At 40.9% G+C, this 24313-nt stretch overlaps 1 protein-coding gene and 5 non-coding genes across 17 annotated transcripts in view; all 6 read right to left on the reverse strand.

Moving 5' to 3' along the window:
- The window catches only part of pum1 (pumilio RNA-binding family member 1), a 95580-nt gene that overhangs the window by 25663 nt on the left and 45604 nt on the right, over nt 1–24313 (reverse strand). For 4 of the 12 annotated variants that reach the window (XM_078567396.1, XM_078567395.1, XM_078567389.1 and 1 more), the window contains 11 exons: nt 23941–24107; nt 20312–20585; nt 15925–16018; nt 13921–14040; nt 10566–10592; nt 9920–10065; nt 8582–8720; nt 6353–6496; nt 3734–4027; nt 2558–2803; nt 1492–1759 (listed from right to left, as the gene is read on the reverse strand). In XM_078567396.1, coding sequence (XP_078423522.1) covers nt 1492–1759; nt 2558–2803; nt 3734–4027; nt 6353–6496; nt 8582–8720; nt 9920–10065; nt 10566–10592; nt 13921–14040; nt 15925–16018; nt 20312–20585; nt 23941–24107 — 1919 coding nt within the window. The remainder of the gene's footprint in view (nt 1–1491; nt 1760–2557; nt 2804–3733; nt 4028–6352; nt 6497–8581; nt 8721–9919; nt 10066–10565; nt 10593–13920; nt 14041–15924; nt 16019–20311; nt 20586–23940; nt 24108–24313) is intronic. The other 8 variants (XM_078567398.1, XM_078567400.1, XM_078567394.1 and 5 more) reach the window with 3 other exon arrangements.
- On the reverse strand, nt 2173–2266 carry LOC144696175 (small nucleolar RNA SNORD103/SNORD85). Its single transcript, XR_013580092.1, has one exon. It is a non-coding gene; the product is annotated as a small nucleolar RNA SNORD103/SNORD85 (small nucleolar RNA).
- On the reverse strand, nt 7777–7857 carry LOC144696173 (small nucleolar RNA SNORD103/SNORD85). Its single transcript, XR_013580090.1, has one exon. It is a non-coding gene; the product is annotated as a small nucleolar RNA SNORD103/SNORD85 (small nucleolar RNA).
- Nucleotides 9483–9569, reverse strand: LOC144696172 (small nucleolar RNA SNORD103/SNORD85). The gene has a single exon (XR_013580089.1). It is a non-coding gene; the product is annotated as a small nucleolar RNA SNORD103/SNORD85 (small nucleolar RNA).
- On the reverse strand, nt 11018–11101 carry LOC144696171 (small nucleolar RNA SNORD103/SNORD85). The gene has a single exon (XR_013580088.1). It is a non-coding gene; the product is annotated as a small nucleolar RNA SNORD103/SNORD85 (small nucleolar RNA).
- On the reverse strand, nt 14775–14859 carry LOC144696174 (small nucleolar RNA SNORD103/SNORD85). The gene has a single exon (XR_013580091.1). It is a non-coding gene; the product is annotated as a small nucleolar RNA SNORD103/SNORD85 (small nucleolar RNA).

The following is a 24313-nucleotide window of genomic DNA, read 5'->3' on the forward strand; positions in this document are numbered from 1 at the left end:
GAACCTATCCTCTCCTCAGAGGTGCATGCATCAAGTGGGTTAACAGACCACATTATACGGCTTAAACTTTATACCGACAGCTGGAAAATTTCACTGTATTCAGGCAAATTTAATGTTCTGCCACACAGAAAGAAGTAAACACTTGCTTTGCAGAGGAAGTCATCTCTTGCCTGTGCGCCAGATTCTATTAATATATGCTGTTTACATCATGAATTTTAACCCCCTCCTTGTTTTTCTCTATATGAACATACCTCATCACTCTGAATGAGTTACAAACTTAACAGCCACTACTGTGTATTAGAGATGGACAATAAATACTGGCCTAGCCAGCAACGTTCACATCCCAAGAGCGAATATAAAAAAAAGGCTCCATCTAATCCAAGAGTGCTGGGTGAGCCGTGAAATGCCAATCAACAGGAAATGTTTTGTTACGTGGCTCTGTGCTTTTCTGCATATAACTCAATGTCTTGGCAAAATTTTATTTTGCACAATGGCTTTGGGGGAGTGTCAAACACATTTTGCCCAATTTGTTTATTTGTAGCCAATTGCATTACGATAATAAGATAAAGATTCTGAACCTTCCTTACAAAAGAGTACTTGTATTTATTCCAACATGCACAGTACATCACTGGCCCACTAAGATGAGCCATCCTTTTTTGAGGTTCAAGACTGCCAAATGAGTGATTAGTTTTCCTTATTTTGCTGGACATCTCAATTTAAATAATCTCATTCAGCAATCAGTTTGACATGCATTCATCAGTTTAAGCAGTTACACTGTATAAATATTTTTAGAAGTTAATCTGCAGCATAAAAAGAAAACTTCTGAAAGGTATTAAAAGCCACAGGCTGAACATTCTAAAATAAATGACTTAAAAGTCCAATCACAAGGGTCAAAGATAATAAAAGAGATAAGAATTTTCCAAATAAAGCAAAACATCCAAGTTTGTTCACTCTTATCTTGCCTCTCCCAATACTAACTCTCCTGAGATGGATACATCATTTTGGCAAATTTTCTTCATGCCTCTCCCAAAGTGCTAATTCTTGCCAGGGTACAAGTGTAAGGGGGCCAGCAATCCTCAGGCCTTTTGCTTCAACCCAGTGAGCATTAGCAGCTTATTGGACGTTTTGGGAAGTGAGTAATGCCAGATTCGACTCCAATCCTATTATCAGCCAACATCTACAAACATTCACCAAACAGGAAACACTGTATAATCATGAAGCATGGGAATCTTAGCTGATTTTGCTCTACCTTAACCCCAAGGCTAACTGTGGTGCTCAAGTTGTTACCTGGGCTAATATCATGAGACTAGGAATCAAAATCGACCTTTTCTGATTTGTATATCCAAGTTCAACAACAGCCAGTGTCTTAACTAAGTCAGCAGCAAGCCAATATTTAATCTTAATTCATCACTTCTGCATTGGCGGACAAGATGGATCAATACTCTTCCCCTGCTTAAAGTACTTTGCTATATTTATGTGATTTTGCCACACCTTGAACCGTGTTGATCCTGAGAGAATTCCATGATGTGGCCAGCAATTTCACGCAGCTGAAGGTTCGGATACCGATTGTTACGGAAGTCTTCTAGTAACCTGCTGCGCCCGGACGGCATCACATCTGACATGCTATAACGCAGACGCGATGGTGGAAACAACTGACTGCTGGAACTGAACAGACTGGAGGCACTGTTGACACTGCGATACTTGGCTTCAGCTCCCGGGGCAGCAGAGATAAATCTTCCACTTCCATTTGTCAGTCCGCCTGTCATTACAAACACATCAGCAGGTTGGAATTACTTGAACCACTCAATGAGGACATTAGAAATACATACTTTTAATATTGGTTCAAAAAAAAAAATCAAGAGAAAAACTACATTTTTAAAGAGCTTTTACATTCCTTTTTAAAAGGGTGGCTGTTTAAAGTTGCAGTTAACTCCAGTGAGTTAATTTACAGACAAGCGCTGTTGGATAAGTGTGGAAAACACTTAATTTGTGTGCAACATTAGCAGCAGATATATTTTATCCCAATCAAGGGGTTTAATGTGATTTGATGCCAACAGGCTTTTAAATCATGTGACACAACCAACATTAAAAGCAAAACTCTGCACAGTATTTCACACTAACGGCTGTGATTGGCACATACACAAATACAAGGCTAAAATAATGAGGTGCTTTCTTGGCTCAGCCCTTAATGAGTACAGAAATTAATCTCATAAATGAGCAGTGTGTAACAGCTCTCAGTGAGGGCAAGTGTGTCATCATCGCCAGTGGATTGCAAACACCTCAACCAGTTAAGATTTGTCAAACACTATCTATGCATTAGTAATTCCAACTTGATATTCGTGGAAAGCTTTCCCTCAATAGCCTTCCTGCTTTTTGTCAAGAGATTCAAAATTATGCCTAACAATTTAGAAAACCACATAGTAATCAGCTGATAAAAAGATATATTTTGTGGCCTTGTAATATTTCAGACATTTTGTTTTCTTTCAAGGCAGTTTTGATTCCTGGCGTAACTAGAAATTGTGACAAAGAAAATCTCTGTAAAAAGAGAGCTACCCACCCCTCTTACCCAGGTTAAGGCTCGATGATGATCCGTGTGATGATAATGATGGCGGTGGTGTTAACGAGTGGCTGGGACCCTGGTTCGGAAGAGGCATCCCTACTGGGCCAGGGGAGGATGAGAATCCCAGCCCATTGTAAAAGTTGTGGCCAATGGGAGCAAGGCTGCTGGTCGTTCGCTTGTACAGGTCAGAGCTACCAGTAAGGGAGTCTCTTCGTGAGCCGCTGCTGGTGTTAGAACTTCCAACTTAAAAACAAAATTTTTAAAAAAGTTTACTTTTGATCACCTACAGTAATCATGTGCATACAAATTTGCAGGCCTGTCCAAGCCTTTGGGATAAAGATCAACTCATATTTTCATTTGAAAATTTAATATATTTGGATGCATGCCAACTCTTAGGTGCACTACTTCTTTCTTTTGATCAGAAATCTCAATCAATTTCCTCATGTGGACAGCTCTGCATAACAAATTAAATGTTGTTTCAACATCATAGTCTGTAGAGCAGGAGGATACTTCACTACCTACCAAGTATGGTCCATGTACATTCTGAAGTAACAGGTAGCACACATTTTTGCAAAACAAATATAACGCATTCTCTATAATTATTCTAACCTTGCTGCAAGACCAATGCTGTCACTAGGATTTCAGTGAAGCATCATGGTGGGTGTGCCCAATTTCTATGCTGTATCTACTTAAAATGGTGGAAAGCACTCAGTAGTCACAGATATTATCTTTCCAAACTTGTCTTGTGCCCAGAAAGGGCATTTTTGAGCAAACATTAGGGCAGAAATACTGACGACTGCATGAGTGCTTTAGTTATCATACATTGCATGCATTAGGATACCGATATATCACGTTGCAACCTGCTAGACTTATGCCATTACCCTTTATTTCAAGTGAACGCATCAAAATCAGAAATCTGATTATTGTCTGGTACGGTACTTTAGAATCTTTTGCAGATGATTTTAACTGGGAAAAAAAATGAAAGTTCTGGCTCCAAAGCACATTCGAAGAGCGCAATTAGTCATTAAACAATGTCTTGGTATGTCAGCCAGCCAAAATGTGAAGACACGTGCTTGGCAAGAAAATGTGATGATTCAGTTCAATACAGCTCATTCAATGCTTCACCATTACTGAAGTGCAACTAACATTGCATTCCTACAATTACAAATGTACCTGCTGATCCAAATCCTCCAAGTGTAGATCCAAGCGTAGCCCCAAGTGAACTAGTGCTTCCAAAGCCCAGGGAAGTGCTGCCAGGCTGACCAGACCCCTGAGAGAACAGCGAGTTGCTTTGTGAAGTGCTCGACAGGGAATTGTTACCATAGAATGAGTTTGAGGCCAAACTATTGGTGGGCTGCTGCTGTGGCTGTTGTTGAGGCTGCTGGCTGCCCATGGGGCGAAAGGAGCCATTTGCTGTCCCTGCTAGGCCGCTAGCTGTACCGTTTGCTGATGCTGCTGCTGCGGCAACTGTTGAAACAGGAAGCAAAATCCAGTGAAGTGCCAGCTATTTCACGTACAGACAATGAATTATGAATAAGAGTGGAAAGATTGCCAAGTGTGTCAAGATTATCTACATCCTCAAGATCACTGTGATGAGTGTGGGACCAGGGCCTCATTCGACTGAAGAATTCACATCTAGCAACAGTCCCCCTTTAAAGTAACTTATTACAATTATGTCACAACAAGGGCACCCACATGTGACCCACTCTGCTCCCACAAGGGCCTGGGGGAATCGGTTGTTGTTAACTCTTGTTGTTTAGCGAAATAACACTCAAGGCTCTACAGCATGTTTAGTGTTGCAGTAACACAATATGAATATATAAAAGTATATAAAATGATATTAAAAGAATCCTTCAATTTTTGATTGGAATTTTAGGGGAACACTTTCAGAGCACTTAAAATCCACGTTAATCACAAAGTGGAATCAATTATTTAAATGAGGCCATTAAATGGAGCAACACTTGATTAACTTTTATGGTGAGCTGCAACACCATTAAAACTGAACAAATTTCATTGCAGCTTGTTTCATCGAGTCACTTTAAAAAAAATGTTCTTAGTTGTGGATAATACTGGCCAAGTCACCTTATTTCTAGCAATTGCATCACTTGTTAAGAATGCAGTGTGAACTCGAGTCATATGTAGGCCAGGCTATGCAGGGGTGGAGCTTCCCTTCCTATTGGTTTTAATTTTTACAGTAATCTGGCACTCATTGTTCTAGATATCATTCCACGATTACCAGATACACTCAAGTTCATAATTTGCCATTCCAGGATTCGAAAGCTGATGCAATGAACAATGCACCTTTGGTTAAAGTACTTGCACCAAACTCCAGGGGCAGAATATTAAGGGGACTTCCCCTCCCATCTCCCCCCAGCAGAAGCAAATTTGGCGTGGAGCCAACTTGCTCCACACCAGCCCGCCCTGCAGCCATAACACACTACGGGTGGGCTACATAGGGGCAGTGTGGCATTTCCAACCCTCACTGGGGATGAAATCCCACCCTTGTGAGCTGCCGGCCAATGGGCAGTGCCAAGAGCACATTAGTGGGTGCTGCCGGGATTACAATGAGGAAGGAGGTGGCCAATGGATCCTGGAGTCAGGCAAGTCTGGGGTCTTGGGCAGGGAGGGTTTGGTCAGCTTAGGGAAGGGGATGGATGGTGAGTTTAATGCAGTAGGGAGGTAGTGAGGGGTGTCCTATCTTAGGGGTCCACCCCCTGATCCACAAAGGGCAGCCCCCGTAGATAGAACCCACCACCCCTCTTCCCGCCCTTTGAAAATACTTTTTCCCCCACCCAACTGCCCACACCAATTGTTTTATGGCGTGGGCAGCAAGATTATCGGGGTCTATTGACTTGGTAACAAGTCCAACTGACCCTTGATTATTTATTCAAATATGGCGGGTGGGCTGCCAATTTCGGCAACTCAAAGGCCCGGGGCTTTGTGTGCACAAGCCATTGAAGGGGCAGGGCAGGCTGAGAAAGTGGTTAATGCCCACACGGAATCCTGAGTTTTATAATTAGTGACAGAGTACAAAAGCAAGGAAGTATATGAAACTTTACGAAACACTGGTTTGGCCTCAAATGGAACAGTGTCCCCAAGTCTGGCTGGCACTTTAGGAAGGATGAGAAGCTATCAGACAGGGTGCAAAAAATATTTACAAAAAATGATTCGGGGAAGGAAGGGCTTCAGTTACGTGGATAGATGGGGCTGTTGGAGAAGCTGGGGGTTGCTCTCCTTAGGAGGAGGAGGAGGTTGAATTTTACGTTCTGCGGGCGGGCGTGTGCCCGACCTGATCGGGTGCAAACTCACGTGAGATGACTTTGGGCAAGCGTACTGACGTCATCGCGCACAATTTCCCGCTCAAAAAGAGCGCCCGCTGACAATTAAGCCCATTAACAGCGCAATTGAACGCAGTTGGCGGACGGGCCAATCGGCCTTCACATTTTTCATGAAACCTCATCGAAGGGCAGGATGAAATCGCCATTAGGAAATAAAAAGAAATATCTGGAAGACAGGTGCTTGATTGTGCTGCTTGGACATTTTTTTACAGCCTCCTTCGGTGCTTTAGCCATTTTAAGATTTTAACTGCAAAAGCATCACTGTAAAAGAAATAACTAATATGAAGACAACTAAAGATTATTTTATGGAAATGAAACGTCTCCTGCAGTGTAAACAGATTCGTGGAGTTGGCATCTAAAATGACACAATGTTCAGTTTTCAACAGACAGCAAAAATTGATAGGCTTATAAATGGAAGTGTTTTCCTTCCAATTTTCAATCCGACAAACCTTACCTGCCTGCGCTGCAGATGGACTTATGATTACAGGTGCTGGAGCAACAAGCCTTACAGGAGCTCCTAGGCCATTCCGAGCTCCAGTATTGACGACCAGGGCACCAGTCTGGTCATAGTAAGCAGCTGGAGCTAGGACTTGATAACCTGAAATAAAAGAGTGGTCTAGGTATACCTAATTGTATATAATACTACATATTAACTTAAGCATTTATGAAGAGATGCCAAAGTGGAAATACAGTAATATGAAACAGCCTGGCATTTAGAATTTGTAATCAACACTTTACAGTTCAGCATTCATTAAAGGTCTATTTGTCTTCAGTATCTCAGATGGTAAATTTAAAGTGCAGAGTGTGACAACCATACATACCAGAAACATCACAGGATCAATCCCCTGCTCTATGTTAATTTGTTGATTTTTTCTAGGCTTGTGGCAAAGGAACTAAAATAAACCTCAATATCTCCAATGCTGGGGGGGGTGGTGGGAGAATTTTAGGTGCTCCTGACTCTATCGGTGGCAAGTCCCATCTTGGAAGTCACCTATAGTCAAATTGCCTATCAGTCACTAGCCTGCTCACAAAATGAGTTACTGTTACAGGATGGATAGAAATGGAAGTTTAAGTGAGGCCAACCTTGAAGTATTTGACTACAAGCTGAACTTCACTTGCACCCAGCCCTGCCCTCCCATATTCCTTTCTCCACCTCTTAACATCACTCGCCTCCCGCTATCTGTTACCGAAACTCTCATCCGCGCTGTCAACATTTCCAGATGGGAATACAAGTATTCCAATACTCTCCTGGCCAAGCTCCCATATTTCAGTTAATCTGAAACTCTGCTGCCACTATCCTCATTGGCTCCTGGGACCCCAAAACCTCAAAAATTTCTTATTCCTGGTGTTTTTTTTTTTGCATCATGACCCTGTCCCTGCTTATCTCTTTCGGCTCCCCAGCACCCACTCCCCCACACGACTCTCCATTTCACTGATTCTGGTCTTTAGTGCAAACCCCTCCCTCTACCAATGACAGCTGTGCCTTCAGGCGACTTGACCCAATGCTCTGGAATTCCTTCTTGGAATTCCCCACCTCCCCCTTCATTTCTATAAACCTTTTTTTTTTTAAACATCCACAGCTTTGACTACACCTCAGTGAAATGCTTTGTGACATTTTTTTTTAAAGTTATATGTGCTATGTGATTGCAAACTCTTGCAAATCTTTGTCTTCCAACAAGTCTGAAAATTACCCCTCCCATAAACATACGTTTGGAGATGAATACTGATTATATGATTAAAATTTTGGAATATAATACTCCATTAAAATAGGCCTGTGGCAAAAACATGCAGGTCACGTGAATTTATAATGTGTTGCGTTTTACTGAAATTAGTATTTAGGCTTGTACTACTATTCAAAGCATCATACCGTTAACAATGTCTGGCTCGGGTTATTTTGAGTACACATTCTCATAACTGAAAAATGTTCTCAGTGAGGACAAGTGTGTCCTCAATACCAGACAAATTCAAAAATTAACATATTGTCATGAGCGTTTTACTTTTAAAGCTTCCAATGTTACGTGAAAACTGCTTTTAAGTGCAAAATTAATCACTGCTAATATCTTTGGTGCTCTCTGGTAGCTTGCACTGAGCTGGCTAGTGTTAACCAACATTTCTGCGCATCTAAAGTTGCAAATTGTGATTACACTTCCTTTTTTGACCTTGTGCTTCAACAGTGACAGCAGATCCACCAATAACACAAACAGTTTATACAATAACCAAATGAGCACTTGGAATTCAATCCTGGCTGGGACTGCAATCAGGTTTACAATTCCACAGAAATTGCAGCATTCGAAGAGTTTAAATAGGTGTTAATCAAAATTCAGCTAGTCGGTTTTCTTTAATTTAGAAGTTACTAAATACTTGTGCGATAGGAGTTCTGCTGCTTAAAAGCATTCTGTTCCAAGCAATTTTCATGAATGGACTGGTTATAATTTTATTCACACATGGCAGGATTTTGCTCCACAACATTTCCTATCATAAATCCTTCAGCAAGTGAGAAAACTTGATCAATTACTTCCCAGAATTCAGCATTTTGAACTTTACAAAGCGTTACCATTGTCAACAATCAACTTGCTCGTAATGCACAAGTATTCTTCAAACCATTCACACCACCCACCCACCCACCTTGACCCCTGCCCCCAATTAATGCATATATGTGCAGCATGTGCAATCAATATTTTACCTGGCATTCCAGTGGCCAATCCCTGGCTAAAGGCTAAGGCTGAGTTCACAGCTGCAGCTGCTACCAGACTGTCTGCTTGTTGCCCTTGCTGGCTTTGATTTGGGGTCAAAGGTCGCTGATTGGCTCCAGCACGCAGAACCTAGGATAAAATATTGGGAATATTGTCATCGTCCAACACTGCTTTATACTTAATGGGATTTTGCTAAAAATCACAAACAGAAGATACTGCAACACAGCTCATCACATTTCATGACTCAAAGAAATGTGCTACAGAGGATTTATTCTAGATGGCAAGGAGTGTTACCTCAGGGTATCATTATTAACTTATGGGAAAGTGGTAGAAGACTTAACCTTGCTAACCGATTCTCTTCCCCTCCTTTCTTGAATATGCTTATTCTTCACTAAAATATTATTGCACAGGTGCCAAGTCACTTCGGGGCTTCATCCAGCTGAACATTATTCATATATGTGCCTCGACAGTGAATTTTGGGGCACTCTTGTGAGGGGATGGTGAGGGATAGAGGTCACAGCCAAGCCACATTGCACTCTCACTCTCATGTCTGTCAGGAGCTGATGCACTGGAATCAGGCTTGCCTTTCCTAACCCAGGGCTTGAGTCCAAATATAGCAACCATAAGCTCTGTGATGGGCTGGCATACTTTTTTTATGCTCTGGCTCGGAAATTTACCGGACAAAGGTGGACCATTGGGGAACCAACATTAGTATTCCGAAATAAATAATTATTCTGGTTGTCCACAAAAGTGTCGAAAAATGTTAAAAATATATACACTTTCAAGCAAAATAAGTTAAAAGGATAGATCAACAGCTCAAAATTGTACTAAGATCATTTTAACATCTAAAAGCCCCAACATTATTAGTTTTACCTGCAACAATATAAACAGTCTGGCTCAGGTCTTTATGAGTACAAGATTTAATTCTCATTAACGAACACTGTTCTCAGTGAGGGCAAGTGTGTCATCATTGCCAGACTGACCAGGAACACTCTTAGTTAACACTTAGCTCCACTTGTAGATCTTTTGAAAGACAACTGGAATTAAATTCAACTTTATAATCTACAACTGAAGAACCCGACCAACTACATTTGACAGTGACTGTAATAATGGCATTCCTTGACATGAGTTCATTCAAGGCACATTAAAATAAACATGCATTTTTTGATTACTTTTATTTCACATTTGACCTATGTGATCCCTGAAACACTTTTTGAAGTGGGCAAAATCTATGTCTGTGTTCCAAACGAAAACATATTAGCTCAGCTTGCTTGTATTACTTGTTACTTCATTCCTGCACTCAAGTTATAAACAGACTGGTGACTTACCTGTTGCTGCCCTTGCTGTGCCTGTGATGCAGCTTGCTGGTTTGCTGAGTTGTTAGCAGCTGCTGCTGCAGCTTGCTGCTGGAAGAGATTTGCTGGATAAACACCCCATGGAACACCGTAGTATTGAGGTGGAACCACTGCAGGGCCTAACATTAAAATATAGGGATTAAAAAAAAACACACGTTGCACCATTTACATTATTAGTGCACAAAATCTATCTAGGTGAAAACATATCACAACAAAGCTTTCATTATATTAGATATTCCAACAATGTATTTATTGTCTAATGGACTTGCCATATCTTTTATGCAATACAATATAACAAAGGAAATCTTTATAATCCTATTTTTCCCCATAGGTTAGTAAAATTATATATGCTGGTTATGCTTTAATAAATTCTGGACCTTTACTTCCCCAAGAAGAAGAAAAAAAAAAGCACAACTAGGTATGGCTTGTTATAGTAGATATTCCTTAATGAAACCAGGAATGGGTCGGTACCTCAGTTAAAATTAAACCTGGGTCAGGATGACTTCTAAAGATGACCAATACATAACAGTATGCTTGTCAATTAAACAAAAATGAGATTACACAGGCACACTTCAAAACACAGCTGAACGAGATTTCCTTCAAGGTGAATTCATCTCACCTATGCCATCCGGGGCCGGCCGCTTGCCTACACAGGGAGGATGGAAAGAAAAGTTGCTTTGACAATTAAGTCAACCACTTTTGTATCTCTTTGCTTCCAGATACATTAACATTGGTGAAGTAAAACCCAAACCTAACTTATACATGACCCACTGAATAACTTTGTGGTTACAATACACACCTTTTAATGCATGCTCGTTGGAGGACGATTGAAAATGGACTTGAAATGAACCATGGAATAAAGAAGCCTAGAAAATGCTCAATCTAGTATTAACATAAATCAATCAAGCGGATTAAAAACAGGAGATCAATGGTCGCATCCAATAGAAGCACACTCTTCAGTTAACGACAAGTTCACCTCTTCCCTCCCCTGGTCAACAGAATAGCTTTGGTAAGTAAAACTATTAATAGCAATAGGTATAGATTTGGGGGTTCATCAGCAACGATGCACAGTCTGGCTCAGGTCTGAGTACAAAATTGAAATTCTCATTATCGAACGTTGTTCTCAGTGAGGGCAAGTGTGTCATCATTGCCAGACTGACACCCTGAACCTTTGGCCACATTTATAGATTTTCTTTTTAATGGTCTGGTTCTTAACTTGTGCAACCAATTTTGCACCACTTTGAATGTGTTCTTGCTCCTTGCATTTGAAACTCTTTGGAATTGGACTAGATTAGGTTCAACTGATTCTGTCTTGCAAACTCTTATCAGTAATCGAGTTGGAAAGGATACTAGATACTGCTCACTGAATAGGTCCAACACACGGATTTCAGAAATACAACCAACATCCAGTTACAGAAGAAAAAATCTTAAAACATGTCCTATGGTGCTGAAGTTTTTCAAGGCCACATTTCACTCTTAAAAAGTTTAAATATTGGACCACAGATTCAGTGGGTTTTAGAACCATAATTTCTGTCAAAAAGGAACTTTGCTGAAATAAACGATGCACACAATGGGCAGAATTTAGCCCTTGTTGGGCGTGCTCAGCGGGGGCTGGTTGGAAAGCTGACCGCCGCCCGTGATCGAGGCTGGAGGCGATTTCACAGTGGTGGGCCGATTTATGCCCAAGCCAGTGTGAAATGTGAGCATTTCCCTGGGGCACAGAGCTGCCTCAGGGAGATGGGAGAGTTTTTTAAAAAAAGGAAATTAAAAATGTTATAAAACGTGTCCCCTCTGTCACATGAGTAGGGACATGTTATAAGTGAAATTTAAAACATTTTACGTAATTTTTATTTGATGTTGGAAACCTCATCCCGCCCCTGGATGAGGTTTTCCAAAAGAATTACAAAGGCCGCTTGACCTTTTCGCCTGCTCGCCAACCGTAAAGTTGGATGGGCAGTGAAAAATTTCTTTTAATAACCTTGTTAATGGCCTTAACAGGCCTTTTAATTGTCGGCGACTGCGGTGAGCGCCCACCGACCGAAATATCGCACGACTGCTCGTGGACGTCGGGGCGCTTGCTCGATGTCAACGTGCGTCATTTTACGCTCGAGCGGGTTGGGCCTGCCCACCAAGGTAAAAAATTTTGCCCAATGTGTAAGGCGCATCTTAAGATGTTCTCTGATGCAAGAGGCTCCATTTTATTGGATTTTTAGGAAAATTTAGATCAAATAACTTTCATACATAATAACTTTCAAACAAATTGCCACAACTCTCAAGCTCACAGGCTCTTAAGTATGTGAAGATTTGTCAGATCAACATATATCTGCATGAAAAATCTATATGTTGAGTGAATGGTGCCAATACCCCATAAACCTTAAATATCTTCCAAACAGTAATAATCTATCAAACAATAGCCATTAAATAAACCACGACTGTCAACTTTATTTATGTGTTTTTTTTTTAAATCAGCTGTATGAAGTACACGTACATGTGTCCACCACAGACAAATTATTCCTTCAGTTCATTGTCCCTTTCGGCAGTTACATTCCAGTAGCTTCATGCAAACATCATAGTGTAATTCTCTCTCTTCTGACCCCACACCCGAGAAAACCTTTGCTAGCCAATGGTCTTTTGTCACTTATTACACACAACGTGAACTAGAATTGAAACAAAGCTTATTACGATAACAAAAACATCCAATAAAAGAGCTCTTGCACTGACCTTGGGACATAACTTCATTTGGTGACAACATTCAAACAGAGTCCAACACATAAGCCAATTATATTAATAGAAAAATGATCAATGTAAACATGAGCAGCAAGTCTTTGAGGAGAACAGTAAACGAAAACATAAGGAGCAGCCTTTCTGAACGTTTCAACTTTTAGCACCATATCTAGGTTGCTGAATTTGCACCATACTATTAACAAACCAGGTTAAAACCACATCCACTCACAAACTATCACCTATCCAGACTGCTCAATGATCTGCAAAATGCAGCAGAATCTTTTCAAAATCCAACCCATAGCATGTGGTACATGACCTCTTCAGAACCACCTCATGGGCTATTGTGTCAAATGATAGCTTCTTAAGTATTACAAGGTCACTTTCTCAGCTTACTTTCTGAGTACCTTGAAGAGATTTCAGTCCTGGATTTCTCAGCTGACATTTGTTACAAACTTACACAAGGTAAAGTACACACATTCAGAATGCTGAAACTTGCAATCCCAATCTCCGTCAGGCTACAAACTTTAACTAAAAACTTTCTGCTGTTTTGCGGTTGCATGGCTTTCTAATCATATCCTGTCCCAAGCCTCATTTTGGCTGAACAAAGAAATTGCCAGATGAAAATAGACCACGGACCATGTAGTTTATTTTCTACCACTCTGGCAGTTGCACGTTACGATGATAACGGATTTGCTCAGTAATCATGGTAACGTCTCTCTTATCGATTAAATCCACTTCAAACCCAGGCATGAGGCAAGTAAAACTCTTCAGTGGTGGAAAGCTAAGGGAGCCATAGGCCCAAAGTCACTTGTTCCTCCCAAGCACGCTACACATGCTATGTCTCAAATTACTCATATTATAGCTCAAAAGGTTTTTTCTTAAAGAAATCTTATCTAATCTGCTCTTGAATGAATCAATGCATGCTATCTACTTCCACCACTGCGTGACCCAAGAGTGCCATCACTCCCAGGCAGTTGCCAACGGATCCAGCCCCACCAGGTTACATGAAATCTAAATCTTTACTACACCACACGCTAATGGAGATAAAATGAGAAAAGGCCATTCAGCTCATCCAGCCTTCTCCATCCAGGACAATTTATCATTGTAACGTGGAACTTCTCCTTTTCCCCTTCACCACTTACTTCAAGGATCAATAAGTTCCTGTCTTTATCTTCTACCAGGGGAATGCACGGAAGGAAAGAAATCATCAAGCAGTGTTAAGTGTCTTCATACAGATCATTGCATTTTACCTGCTAGAGTTGCAGCTGCAGCAAGCCCTGCAGTGTAGGGGTCTGTACCTGGAGGAGCAGCACTAATGATGTATGGATTAGGAACAAAGGTTGCTGGAGCAAGGCCTGCTGAAAACATACCTGTGCAACATATAAAAGAACCTACATAAAGTACTTGGAATGACATGTCAATTTTATTTTAATTTATAGTGGTGGTTCAGTTACAATCGCCATTGTTCAAGCAAGCACAAACTGAAAACATACATTTACAACGTTGCAAATTAAACGCAATTACAAATCAATAGCATGCAAGTAATTAAGATATTATTGCTTGAGTCTTTTTTTTAAAACAACAAGAAAATTATTTCTACAATTATGGCACTCATAATTGTAGAAATATGCAATTATGGCAAAACTTACTATTTGTTGCAAGCGAAGCAGCAGACTACACTCAATCGGAAGTTGATTCGAACTAACACTAACAATTCATTGTTACTTAAAACTCAGGGTCAAATAGTTCACAGATACACACAACATAAAAAGAAAACTTGTGCATATACATGTAATATACACACACTGCAGCCGTATTTCAAATTTGATTGGCCTAATACATTATTGAGGTGACTACTACGTTACATTTAATTTGAGCAACTGTAGTCGCAGTCAAATTGATGCACTGGCATTGCTTGCAAGATTCCAAGTAAGAAATGTAACCATAAACCAGTTAGAATTGAAATTAAAAAGGACAATGAACTTCCTGCTGCTTCAGTTGATAAATGCACCAAGTGATGTCTTGCCACGACAGACTAAAGGGCCACTAGCTTGCAAACAGTGATAAGGCTTCAACTACCCCACCCAATCCCCAACCAGTTGTGTCTGGCTCAGATCATTAGACTACATAAAATGTTCTCAACACTGAATAGTTTCTGACTGAGGGCCAAGAGTGCCATCACTTCCAGATGTTTACAATGATTGCAATGTTTTCATTTATAACAAAGAAGGGACCATACAATAGTACCAATGCAATGGTTAAGTGGGACCACGCTGTATGTTGTTGTATAAAGCTGTCTCTAAATCCATTAAAAAGTATTGATAAGGAAAGAGCCACTGCACATGTAAATCATCAGTGAAGCAATATAAGTATTCTCCTGTTAGCCCTGAATTTTTCAGTCATTAAGCAGTGACCATATAATCTCACAGCATAGCACTGCAGTGTTATTGGTGCCTTTTGACTGCCCAGCAGTGCTGTACTGTGATAAAATGATAATTTCAGGCACTTTAACACAACTAATAAAGGAAGGCGTCACAGCTTAACTGCTGAAAATTCCTCAAGGGGAAACCCGCAGTTTTAAAACTGAAGGAGCACATTATGTCTCTGAAACCATTTACCCCTTCCAACCAGTTACCAAACTGTAATTAAACATAATTTAATTCTAATATTCAGTTTGTTCAAGCATGATTAGAACAGCTAGGACTCTTAAGTAACAGATGAAAAGCTGGTGTTATAAGTTGATTTTGAAATCCTTTAACAATATACTTACCCAGTCAAGCAAACACATTTAATTTAAATGGCCATCTCGAGCCTCTAAGCTCACGCTTAATACTGCAGCTCAACATATTGACACATCTCTATGGATACCCAATAGCTCCAGAAGGCAATGAAGTACATAAACAGGGCCATTTAGTCTAGATCCCAGTTACATTGGGTTCTTGTCCAAGTAACACAGATGTCATTCCAGCCATTAGTAAGTACTTCCTCCAGAATTTACTGTCACCTCCCCTCCACCCATTGCATTAGACGGTCACCAAATTATGTACAATTACCACCAAGGTTATCCTGTATACCTTGGGTTTCATGTTTATCTGTGTCAAACCTTCAGCTCATTTCTTCATTTAGCAAAAACTAAATACTGAGAATTGGACTAATATCTGAATGATCAATTAAGCTCCCATCAGGTACTTAGGTGGGTACACAATAGATACACAAACTGCTTTGATAACACAATGCTCTTGGAAATAGCTTACCTATGTGTGGCTGCTGGGCAGCTGCAAGTGCATACTGCTGCTGTTGCGCAGCTGTCAGCTGCTGCACTGTCAATGCATTCTGCCTCTGGAATAACTAAGCAAAAAAAAACAGAAGTTTTAAAACACACTGAATTTACTGTGCTTACAGCCCAATGCAGTACGTTTATTCCATTAACTAGCTCAGCTGTTGTTTCCTCCTACAATTCCATGTGCCATTTCTTATCTCAAAACTATTACTTCTAGACACAAATTTCTGAGGGAAATTCAGCTGCTTTCATCCAGCAGGGAAAGACTTTCAGGGTTACCTGTCCCTTCCAAATGAAGGAAAGATGAAAAGCAAGCCCAAGTTCTCTCAAAAAAAAAAGCACTCTTAGGATAGCTCCAATATCACGCATATAAATATTATTCTCTATATTGAGAACAGGGATACAGCACAATACACAGGTAAAATAACCCTGTTTCCTAGTAGTAATCAGGCACATTAGATGATCAAGAAGGGCACTTGGCACCACATTGAGGGAGGAAGAAAGTATAAGTGTAAGGCAGTGATTTTTCATTGTAATACTGCTACGTGTTGTTGGATACTTGGTCCTTGTAGCCTAGAGAGGCATGAAGCACACCCATAGTAGAGAGACCTCTGCTGGAAATGCACAGATAAGTTGATTTTAACTGAAGAAAGGTTACACCCAAATTTTTCATTGCACAGAAAGTGATTGACTTGTAATTACTTGTTGCCAATGTAGATTTGGAGTTCCAGCGCTTACTTGTTTTTCTTTTTTTATTATTTCTCAATAAAGCCCACTACTTACTGGAGCTTAAAAAAAGAAATATGCATTACACAAGTTAAACTCCCAACAGTTTGCAGGAGTTTTTTTTCTCATCTATATAGAATACATTGTTCAGATTCCATTGGAACCTACCTTCCTCTGTGGTTAAATTATATCAGCCCAGATTATTTACTGGCAGATCTACAGTTTACAAGGTCTAAAGCAACTCTATTAATTTAGTTATAATGAATCACTTAAACAATTGCCATTTTAATAAGCTGTGTTGTCATTTCAAATGTTAAAGACACACATAGCTTTGATTTTGAAGCTTCAATTTTAAATGCTTCCTTTGTTTAAAAAAGAGAGACTTTGGTACCAAGAATTTTACTTTTGGTTAATTCAGAACTTACACGTCAGTTGGATTAGCTATTAGTCTGCTATTTAAATGCTGTAGTAATGACAAACTTTTTAACTGAAGGTGTAGCTGCCTGCCTCATTACAGCACAGTCATTACATAGTTTGACAAAAACTAAGCAGGTTTCTAAAACAGAAATGGAGTGGTGGGGGTGGGTGGGGGCAAGGTGCAGCTCCTGTGGCATCAGAATTGTGCCTGCAATCCTCACAATCGACTATGCTGTCAAGGAGCAATAATCAGATCAAGAGATTGAAGTCAACTTGGGTTGCTCTTGACCACCTTCTGGCAGGCAATTTACAGAAGCCCAGCAGCAAGTCAAGGCAGACTCACTATGCAGAGGGGGAAGTCTGGTAGGAGGGCTGGACAACTGCACATGAGGGTAGGGCAAGTAAAAGCCTGTGACTTAAGGGGTACAATTTCTGAATTAAGATTCAGGGAAGTTTAGGACTCCTTATCTGGTTCAATGGGCTTTTTTTTGTATTCATTCATAGGATGAGAGTATTGCTGACTAGGCCAGCATTTATTTCCCTTCTCAAGAGCAATTAGGGATGGTGGTGCTAAGCTGCCTTCTTGAACCGCTGCAGTCCCTGTGGTGTAGGTACATTCACAGTGCTGTTAGGGAGGGAGTTCCAGGATTTTGATCCAATGACGGTGATGGATGTGTTTCCAAGTCAGGATAGGGCTGGCTTGGAGGGGAACTTCCAGCCTGTGGTGTTCCCATGTGTCTGCTGCCCTTGTCCTTCTAGATGGTAGTGGTCATGGGTTTGGAAGGTGCTGGCTAAGGAGGTTTGGTGAGTTCCTGCAGTACATCTTGTAGTTGGCACACACTGCTGCCACTGTGCGTTGGTGGTGGTGGGAGTGAATGTTAGTGGATGGGGTATCAATCAAGTGGGCTACTTTATCCTGGATGGGGTCAAACTTCATGAGTGTTGTTGGAGCTGTGCTCATCTAGACAAGTGGAGAGTATTCTATCATTTTGCTCACTTGCGCCTTGTAGATGAAGAACAGGCTTTGGGGAGTCAGGAGGTGAGTTACCTCAGGATTCCTAGCCTCTGACCTGCTCTTGTAGCCACAGTATTTTTATGGCTAGTCCAGTTCAGTTTCAGGTTAATGGTAACCCCCAGGATGTTGATAGTGGTGGATTCAGCAATGGTAATGCCATTGAATGTCATGGGGAGATGGTTAGATTCTCTCTTGTTGGAGATGGTCATTGCCTGGCACTTGTGAGGCACTTATTTGCCACTTGTCAGCTCAAGCCGAATGTTGTCCAGGTCTTGCTACATTTGGACATGGACTGCTTCAGTACCTGAGGAGTCGTGAACGGTGCTGAACATTGTGCAATCATCAGTGAACATCCCCACTTCTGACCTTATGATGGAAGGAAGGTCACTGATGAAGCAGCTGAAGATGGTTGGGCCTAGGACACTAGGCCTGAGGAACTCCTGCAGTGATGTTCTGGAGCTGAGATAACTGACCTCCAACAACCATCTTCCTTTGTGCTAGGTATGACTCCAACCAGTGGAGAGCTTTCCCCCCTGATTCTCACTGACCCGTTTTTTCTAGGGCTCCTTGATGCCACACTCAGTCAAATGCTGCCTTGATGTTAAGGGCAGTCACTCTCCCCTCACCTCTGGAGTTCAGCTCTTTTGTCCTTGTTTGAACCAAGGCTGTAATGAGGTCAGGAGCTGACTGTATGAAGCCATACAGACCAGAAAATGGTTGATTTGATGCCCAGTTGAACTGAATTAATGGGGGGGTGGTAATGTTACTGGGCTAGCAATCCAGAGGCCTGACTAATCCTCCAGAGATATAAATTTGAAATAAAACGCCAGGTTATCGTAAAAACTCATCTGGTTCACTAGCATCCTGCAGGGGTGGGCGGGGTTGGGGGCAGACCTGCCATCCTTACTTATATGACTTCAGATCCGCAGCAATATGATTGATTCTTAATTGTGCTCTGAAATGCCACAGCAAGGTACTCAGTTATATCAAACCACTACAGAAAAAAAGCACTGTGGTTGTACCTACACCACACAAACTGCAGCGGGTCAAGGTGGTTTACCATCACCGTCTAAGGGCAATTAGGAATGGGCAATAAATGCTGGTCTTGCCAGCTATACCCACATTCCAAGAATGAATAATAATAAAGCTGATCCAAGCTCAAGTAGCATTTGGGAGACTAGAAATAACTCAAAATCCAGCCAGTGTTCCGGCTTGCCATCCACAAGGCCTGTGTACATGCCAACATTGGGTGAGGGCTGTATTGCACTTGGCTACAACGTCAACATAGGCAAATAACCTGCCAACACTCACTGTCTACATCCACAGAACAAAAACCATTTGGGCAAGGGATTCCATACATAGTGATGTAGAAATTATTACAGAGAAACAGGTTGTTTAGCACAAGTTCATGTGGTGCTTACCCTGTTCAAGAGTAGTAATCTTAATCTGATCGCTCCTACCCTACTTCTATAACCCTATCCCCCTCCCATTCCATCAACTAACTACCCATTTCTTAACTAAAAACAGAAAATGCTGGAAAAACTCAGCAAGTCTGGCAGCATCTGTGGAGAGAGAAACAGAGTTAACGTTTCGAGCCCAATATGACACGGCTTCCGAACTCATATTTCTTGAGTGTTGAGATTATCTCAGTTTTAGTCAGTAACTTGGAAATGCAATCACTAACTCTAGTAGTATTTTCTGCACTGTATAAAATCAAAGTTTCTCCTGTGCTCTCTCCTAAGCCTCTTATATTTCCTCATATCAAGGTCCTTGTATTCTGACCTTCTCAACCACTGGAAAAAAGTTGGTTTCTTTCTACTTCAAGGATTAAGCATCTTTTCTGAATTTTAAAAACATCCATCAAATCATCACACAATTTCCTCTGTTCTTACGTTAAAACTATCCTCCGTTCAAGTATAATCACTACATTTTTTTTTTAAAAAGTAACTGAAATGCACTACCTCACTTTGTCATTGAATACCACCTTTCAGGACTTTTGGAACTGTACTCCAGCAAAGCATAAGTCGTGCACAAAGTGGGAATTGGGGAGAAAACTGAGGGCGGGACGGGGTAGAAAGTGTTCGCGCCAACGGTTAGTACGCACATCTCTAGTCATCGTGGAATCGACTAGTCAAAAGTGAACCAATGAGTGCTTTAATTGTCTAACTCAAACTCTCAGCGGTGCAGGTGTAGGGAAACTAACCTGTTGTTGTGAGCTGTAGTCAAACAGGCTCACAGCAGCCGTTGCAGAATCCATTTGCACCTGGCTACTGGAGTAATCAAACTGCAGAGAGTCCAGCCCAACAGGTTCCATAGAATCCAAGGGCACATTCTGTGACTCAACATTGTTGAAGTCTTCTGTAGGCTTTACATTGTTGCTGTTGGCCAGCTGACCGAGGCCTTCTGAACTGTTCTGGTTGGGTCCAAGGAGATCCACTACTTCGCTTGGGGAGGTCTGGCAGCTGCCTGGGGTACGGCTGCACAAGGAAAAGTTACACATCGTTCAGAAATCTGGTCATTAGTAATGCTTACATCATAAGTCAAATATATTTAACAGGACCGCACAAATTTAAATCAGTCACAGAAAACTAAGGAGGAATAGGCCAAACAAATGTGTGTTGATCTGGAGGTTTGAATTTACACAAAAGATCTTCAATACAAGATTTTGCAGTAATTGCTTGTTTCGCACAAAGTGTTAAAGACAGTTTGGATGTGTACTGACAGTCATCTTGCAGCATTAAATACTGAGGTATTTTTTAAAAAGATGAATGCCACCCCCATGAATCAATAATCGAGTTTCCACAGTTGGCACAGAGTCTAAAATCCACAGGATAAAGCTTTGTTTAATGAGCAAATGATACATGGCTTAAGGAGATAAAATATGCTCTTATATAGTCATTGAGCCATTTAATACGAATCAAAAAAGTTTCACAGTAAGCCATGTGTTGCTGACAAAGGGAAAACAGAACCACAGAATGTCCCACAAATGCAACATTATGTAAAACATTTTAAGGTGGATCACATGCTTGGAATTACAAAAAAATGTAAGTGTCCCCTGGTTGGATTCCAATATAATGTGGAGTACAATAGGAAAAATGGCCAATTTTCTGTTTCTTTCAACAGAACTGGAATGAGGCCATTTATTCCTTGAAAGGTCTGAGATTAAATGGGGTAGAAAATTAAAGAAATACAAATATATAAATCACTCCAAGTAGCAAAATCGGTTTATTAAAGCCATACAAGAGCACAAAGAAAGTACTGAAGTCCATTTCTAGAGGAATAAGAATAGAAAAGCAGGAAAAATGTTGAATTATATAAAACCCTTGGCTAGACCCACAAGTACAGCTTGTAATTCTAATTTCCAGAGGCTGGGAATTCTGCAGCAAGTGACTCACCTCCTGACTCCCCAAAGCCTGTCCACCATCTATAAGGCACAAGTCAGGGGCGTGAGGGAACACTCTCCACTTGTCTGGATGAGTGCAGCTCCAATAATACTCAAGAAGCTCAACATCATCCAAGACAATATAGCTCACTTGATTAGTATCCCATAAACCACCAATATTCACTCCCTCCACCACTGGCACACAGTAACAGCAAGGGGGGGCCAGCTCAAGATGCAGTGTAGCAACTCGCCACAGCACCAGCCAAACTCACGACCTCGGTCAACAAGGGCAGTAGACACATGGGAACATCACATGCAAGCTCCCCAAGTCACACACCATCTTGACTTGGAACTATACCACTGTTCCAGCACTATCACTGGGTCAAAATTCTGGGACTGCTGTGGTTCAAGCAGGCGGCTCATCACCATCATCTCAAGGGCAATTGGGGATGGGCAATAAATGCTGGCCTTGCCAGTGATGCCCACATCCCACAAACAAATAAAAAACACAAAGAGCAGTAAGTTATACATCCTTGCGTATCATTCAATTACATCATGGCTGATTTGTATCCTAAACCCACCTTGGCTCCACATCCCTTTATACCTGCGGCTAGCAAAAACCTATCAATCTCAAAATTAAAATCATAAACTGTAGCATCTGCTGCTTTTTATGGGAGACAGTTCCACACTTTTACAACCCATTAAGTGAAGAAACGTTTCCTAACTTCTCTCCTCAGTGACTTGGAGATTGAGTCACTTACGACACTACTGGATATACCACAGTAATTAGAAGCAGAATACCATTGTTTTATCTCTCTAATCCTTACTGAGAAAGCATTCCAGAGTATAGATGTGCACGGGGGCTCAGAAGATCTTAACTGCTTAACAGATATTACACAGCTTGCATCTCCTTCTCTCCGCCTACCTTCCAGCTGAATTCACTTAATTCAGGAGTGAAATAAATCTTCTGCACTGGCTGATTAAGTCCAATATTGTGCTAAATTGACACATACTTGGATAATAAATTTTGTTTCACAAGTGAACAAAAGCATGAATGGAAAAATACCGCATGCAGCAAACATTAACGTTTTATTCTATTTATGACACAGTCCAACTTCCTGTTACTCTTGTTAATAACAACGATTTGCACCAGTGAGATTTTGGTCTTGTAGTGATATTCATCTGAACGGAGCTCAGAACAAAAAGTATAAAATCAGAATACTTATCAGTTGTCAAGATTACTGTATCTAAAATGCATCAATCTGGAAGATTATGCAGTTAAGGAATGGAATGGCAACGGCTAGTTACCACACAGAAACACAAACAGGCAATTCAACCCAACCAGTCCACATTGGTGATTTAACAACCACATGAGCAGTAACCCTATTATCATGTGCCTAACCTTCTTCCCACATCCCTTCGTACTGGATCTCAATCACCGGAAAAAGTGTTTTTACCTACTCTATGCCACCCCCTCAGAATTTTAAAAATGTCTGTCGAATCATCCCGTAATCTCCTCTATTCTAATTGAAACTGCCCCATTTTCCCCAGGCCTCTGGTTACATTTGTATTTCCTTGTACCAGGCAGCACACTAGTGAATCTGCCTTGCACCCGCTCTATTGCCTCGACATCCTTCTTGGGGCATGCAGCCCCAAATTGTACAGAGGACTCAAACTGTGATCTCCGCAAAATGTATATTCTATTTTGCATCAGTGAACTTGATGTAAATGACAGTAGTTGTTTATTTTTTTTATAAGGGATCATGAACCAGTATAGCAAAAGTTGTCAAGGTTAGACAGGGCAAATACTGGTGTTGCAAAGAAGAACAGCGCTATTTCAAACCCCTGTCTTGCAACGGCATTGCTCTGGTCCAGCTGTCATTGCATGCAGACACGTTACGGATGTGGGATATATTACACTTTTTTTTTCTACTGCTTAAGTGTATTTAAATCTCATACAATATAATGTGGCTGCTACTACATGTGTTGACTTTCTTTTTATTAGCTACATCCTCTACAGTCATATGTACATTCAACATTATTTTTTGATTTTTGAAGGCCAACTTTTTATTTAAGGGGAGGCAGGGGGGTTGGAAGGAAGACAAGACCTGGCTTGATTAACGTTTACAAACCTGCCAAGAAATTTAGCTATTTGCCACAAGGGTGATGTACTGGGTAATTCTCAAGGTATGGAAAGTTATGTAATCTGAACGTGCCATTCTTGTAGCAGCTCTGGAGCATGGAGCAAGCTTTTGGACAGAATGCAGCATTGTCATTTGTAATATTTTGTTTTCGGAAGGATTCTGATATTGGCTCAAAGAGAAAAACGGTTAGCGCAGTTGGGCAAATATCCCAATAAATCCACTGCAAGACTTTTCCGTATTCACTTTTTTTTTTTAAATTCAAAAATATTCTGTGAAACAAGAGTACTGTAACCTTTCACGACATACCTGAAGTCTTTAACATCAGAATCTATGCCATTTTGTACCACCAGACCGTTTGTTTTATCGATCCCGTCATCTTCTACTTCTTTCAGGTCCCCCATCTTATCCCCATCGAATGAAGATTTTCCTTTCTTGTCTCCCTTTTCATTATGAGCCTCAGCATCTCCCGAACCCTAAACGGAATGGGCAATGGGGAGGGTGTGGGAAGAGACAGGGAAAACGCCTTTACTAAAGGTAAAGTGCTATACCAAAACAGTCACAGGTATGAACAATATTATGCCCTTAGCTGAAAAAGTGCACAGATCACATTGCATCATTGCTATTCCTCTGAAGCATGGAGAGTACCATAACACAAAAGTTAAGCATCATGATTTTGAAA

Source organism: Cetorhinus maximus, chromosome 21 (genome assembly GCF_964194155.1).
Source record: "Cetorhinus maximus chromosome 21, sCetMax3.hap1.1, whole genome shotgun sequence".
Taxonomy (NCBI): Eukaryota; Metazoa; Chordata; class Chondrichthyes; order Lamniformes; family Cetorhinidae; genus Cetorhinus; species Cetorhinus maximus.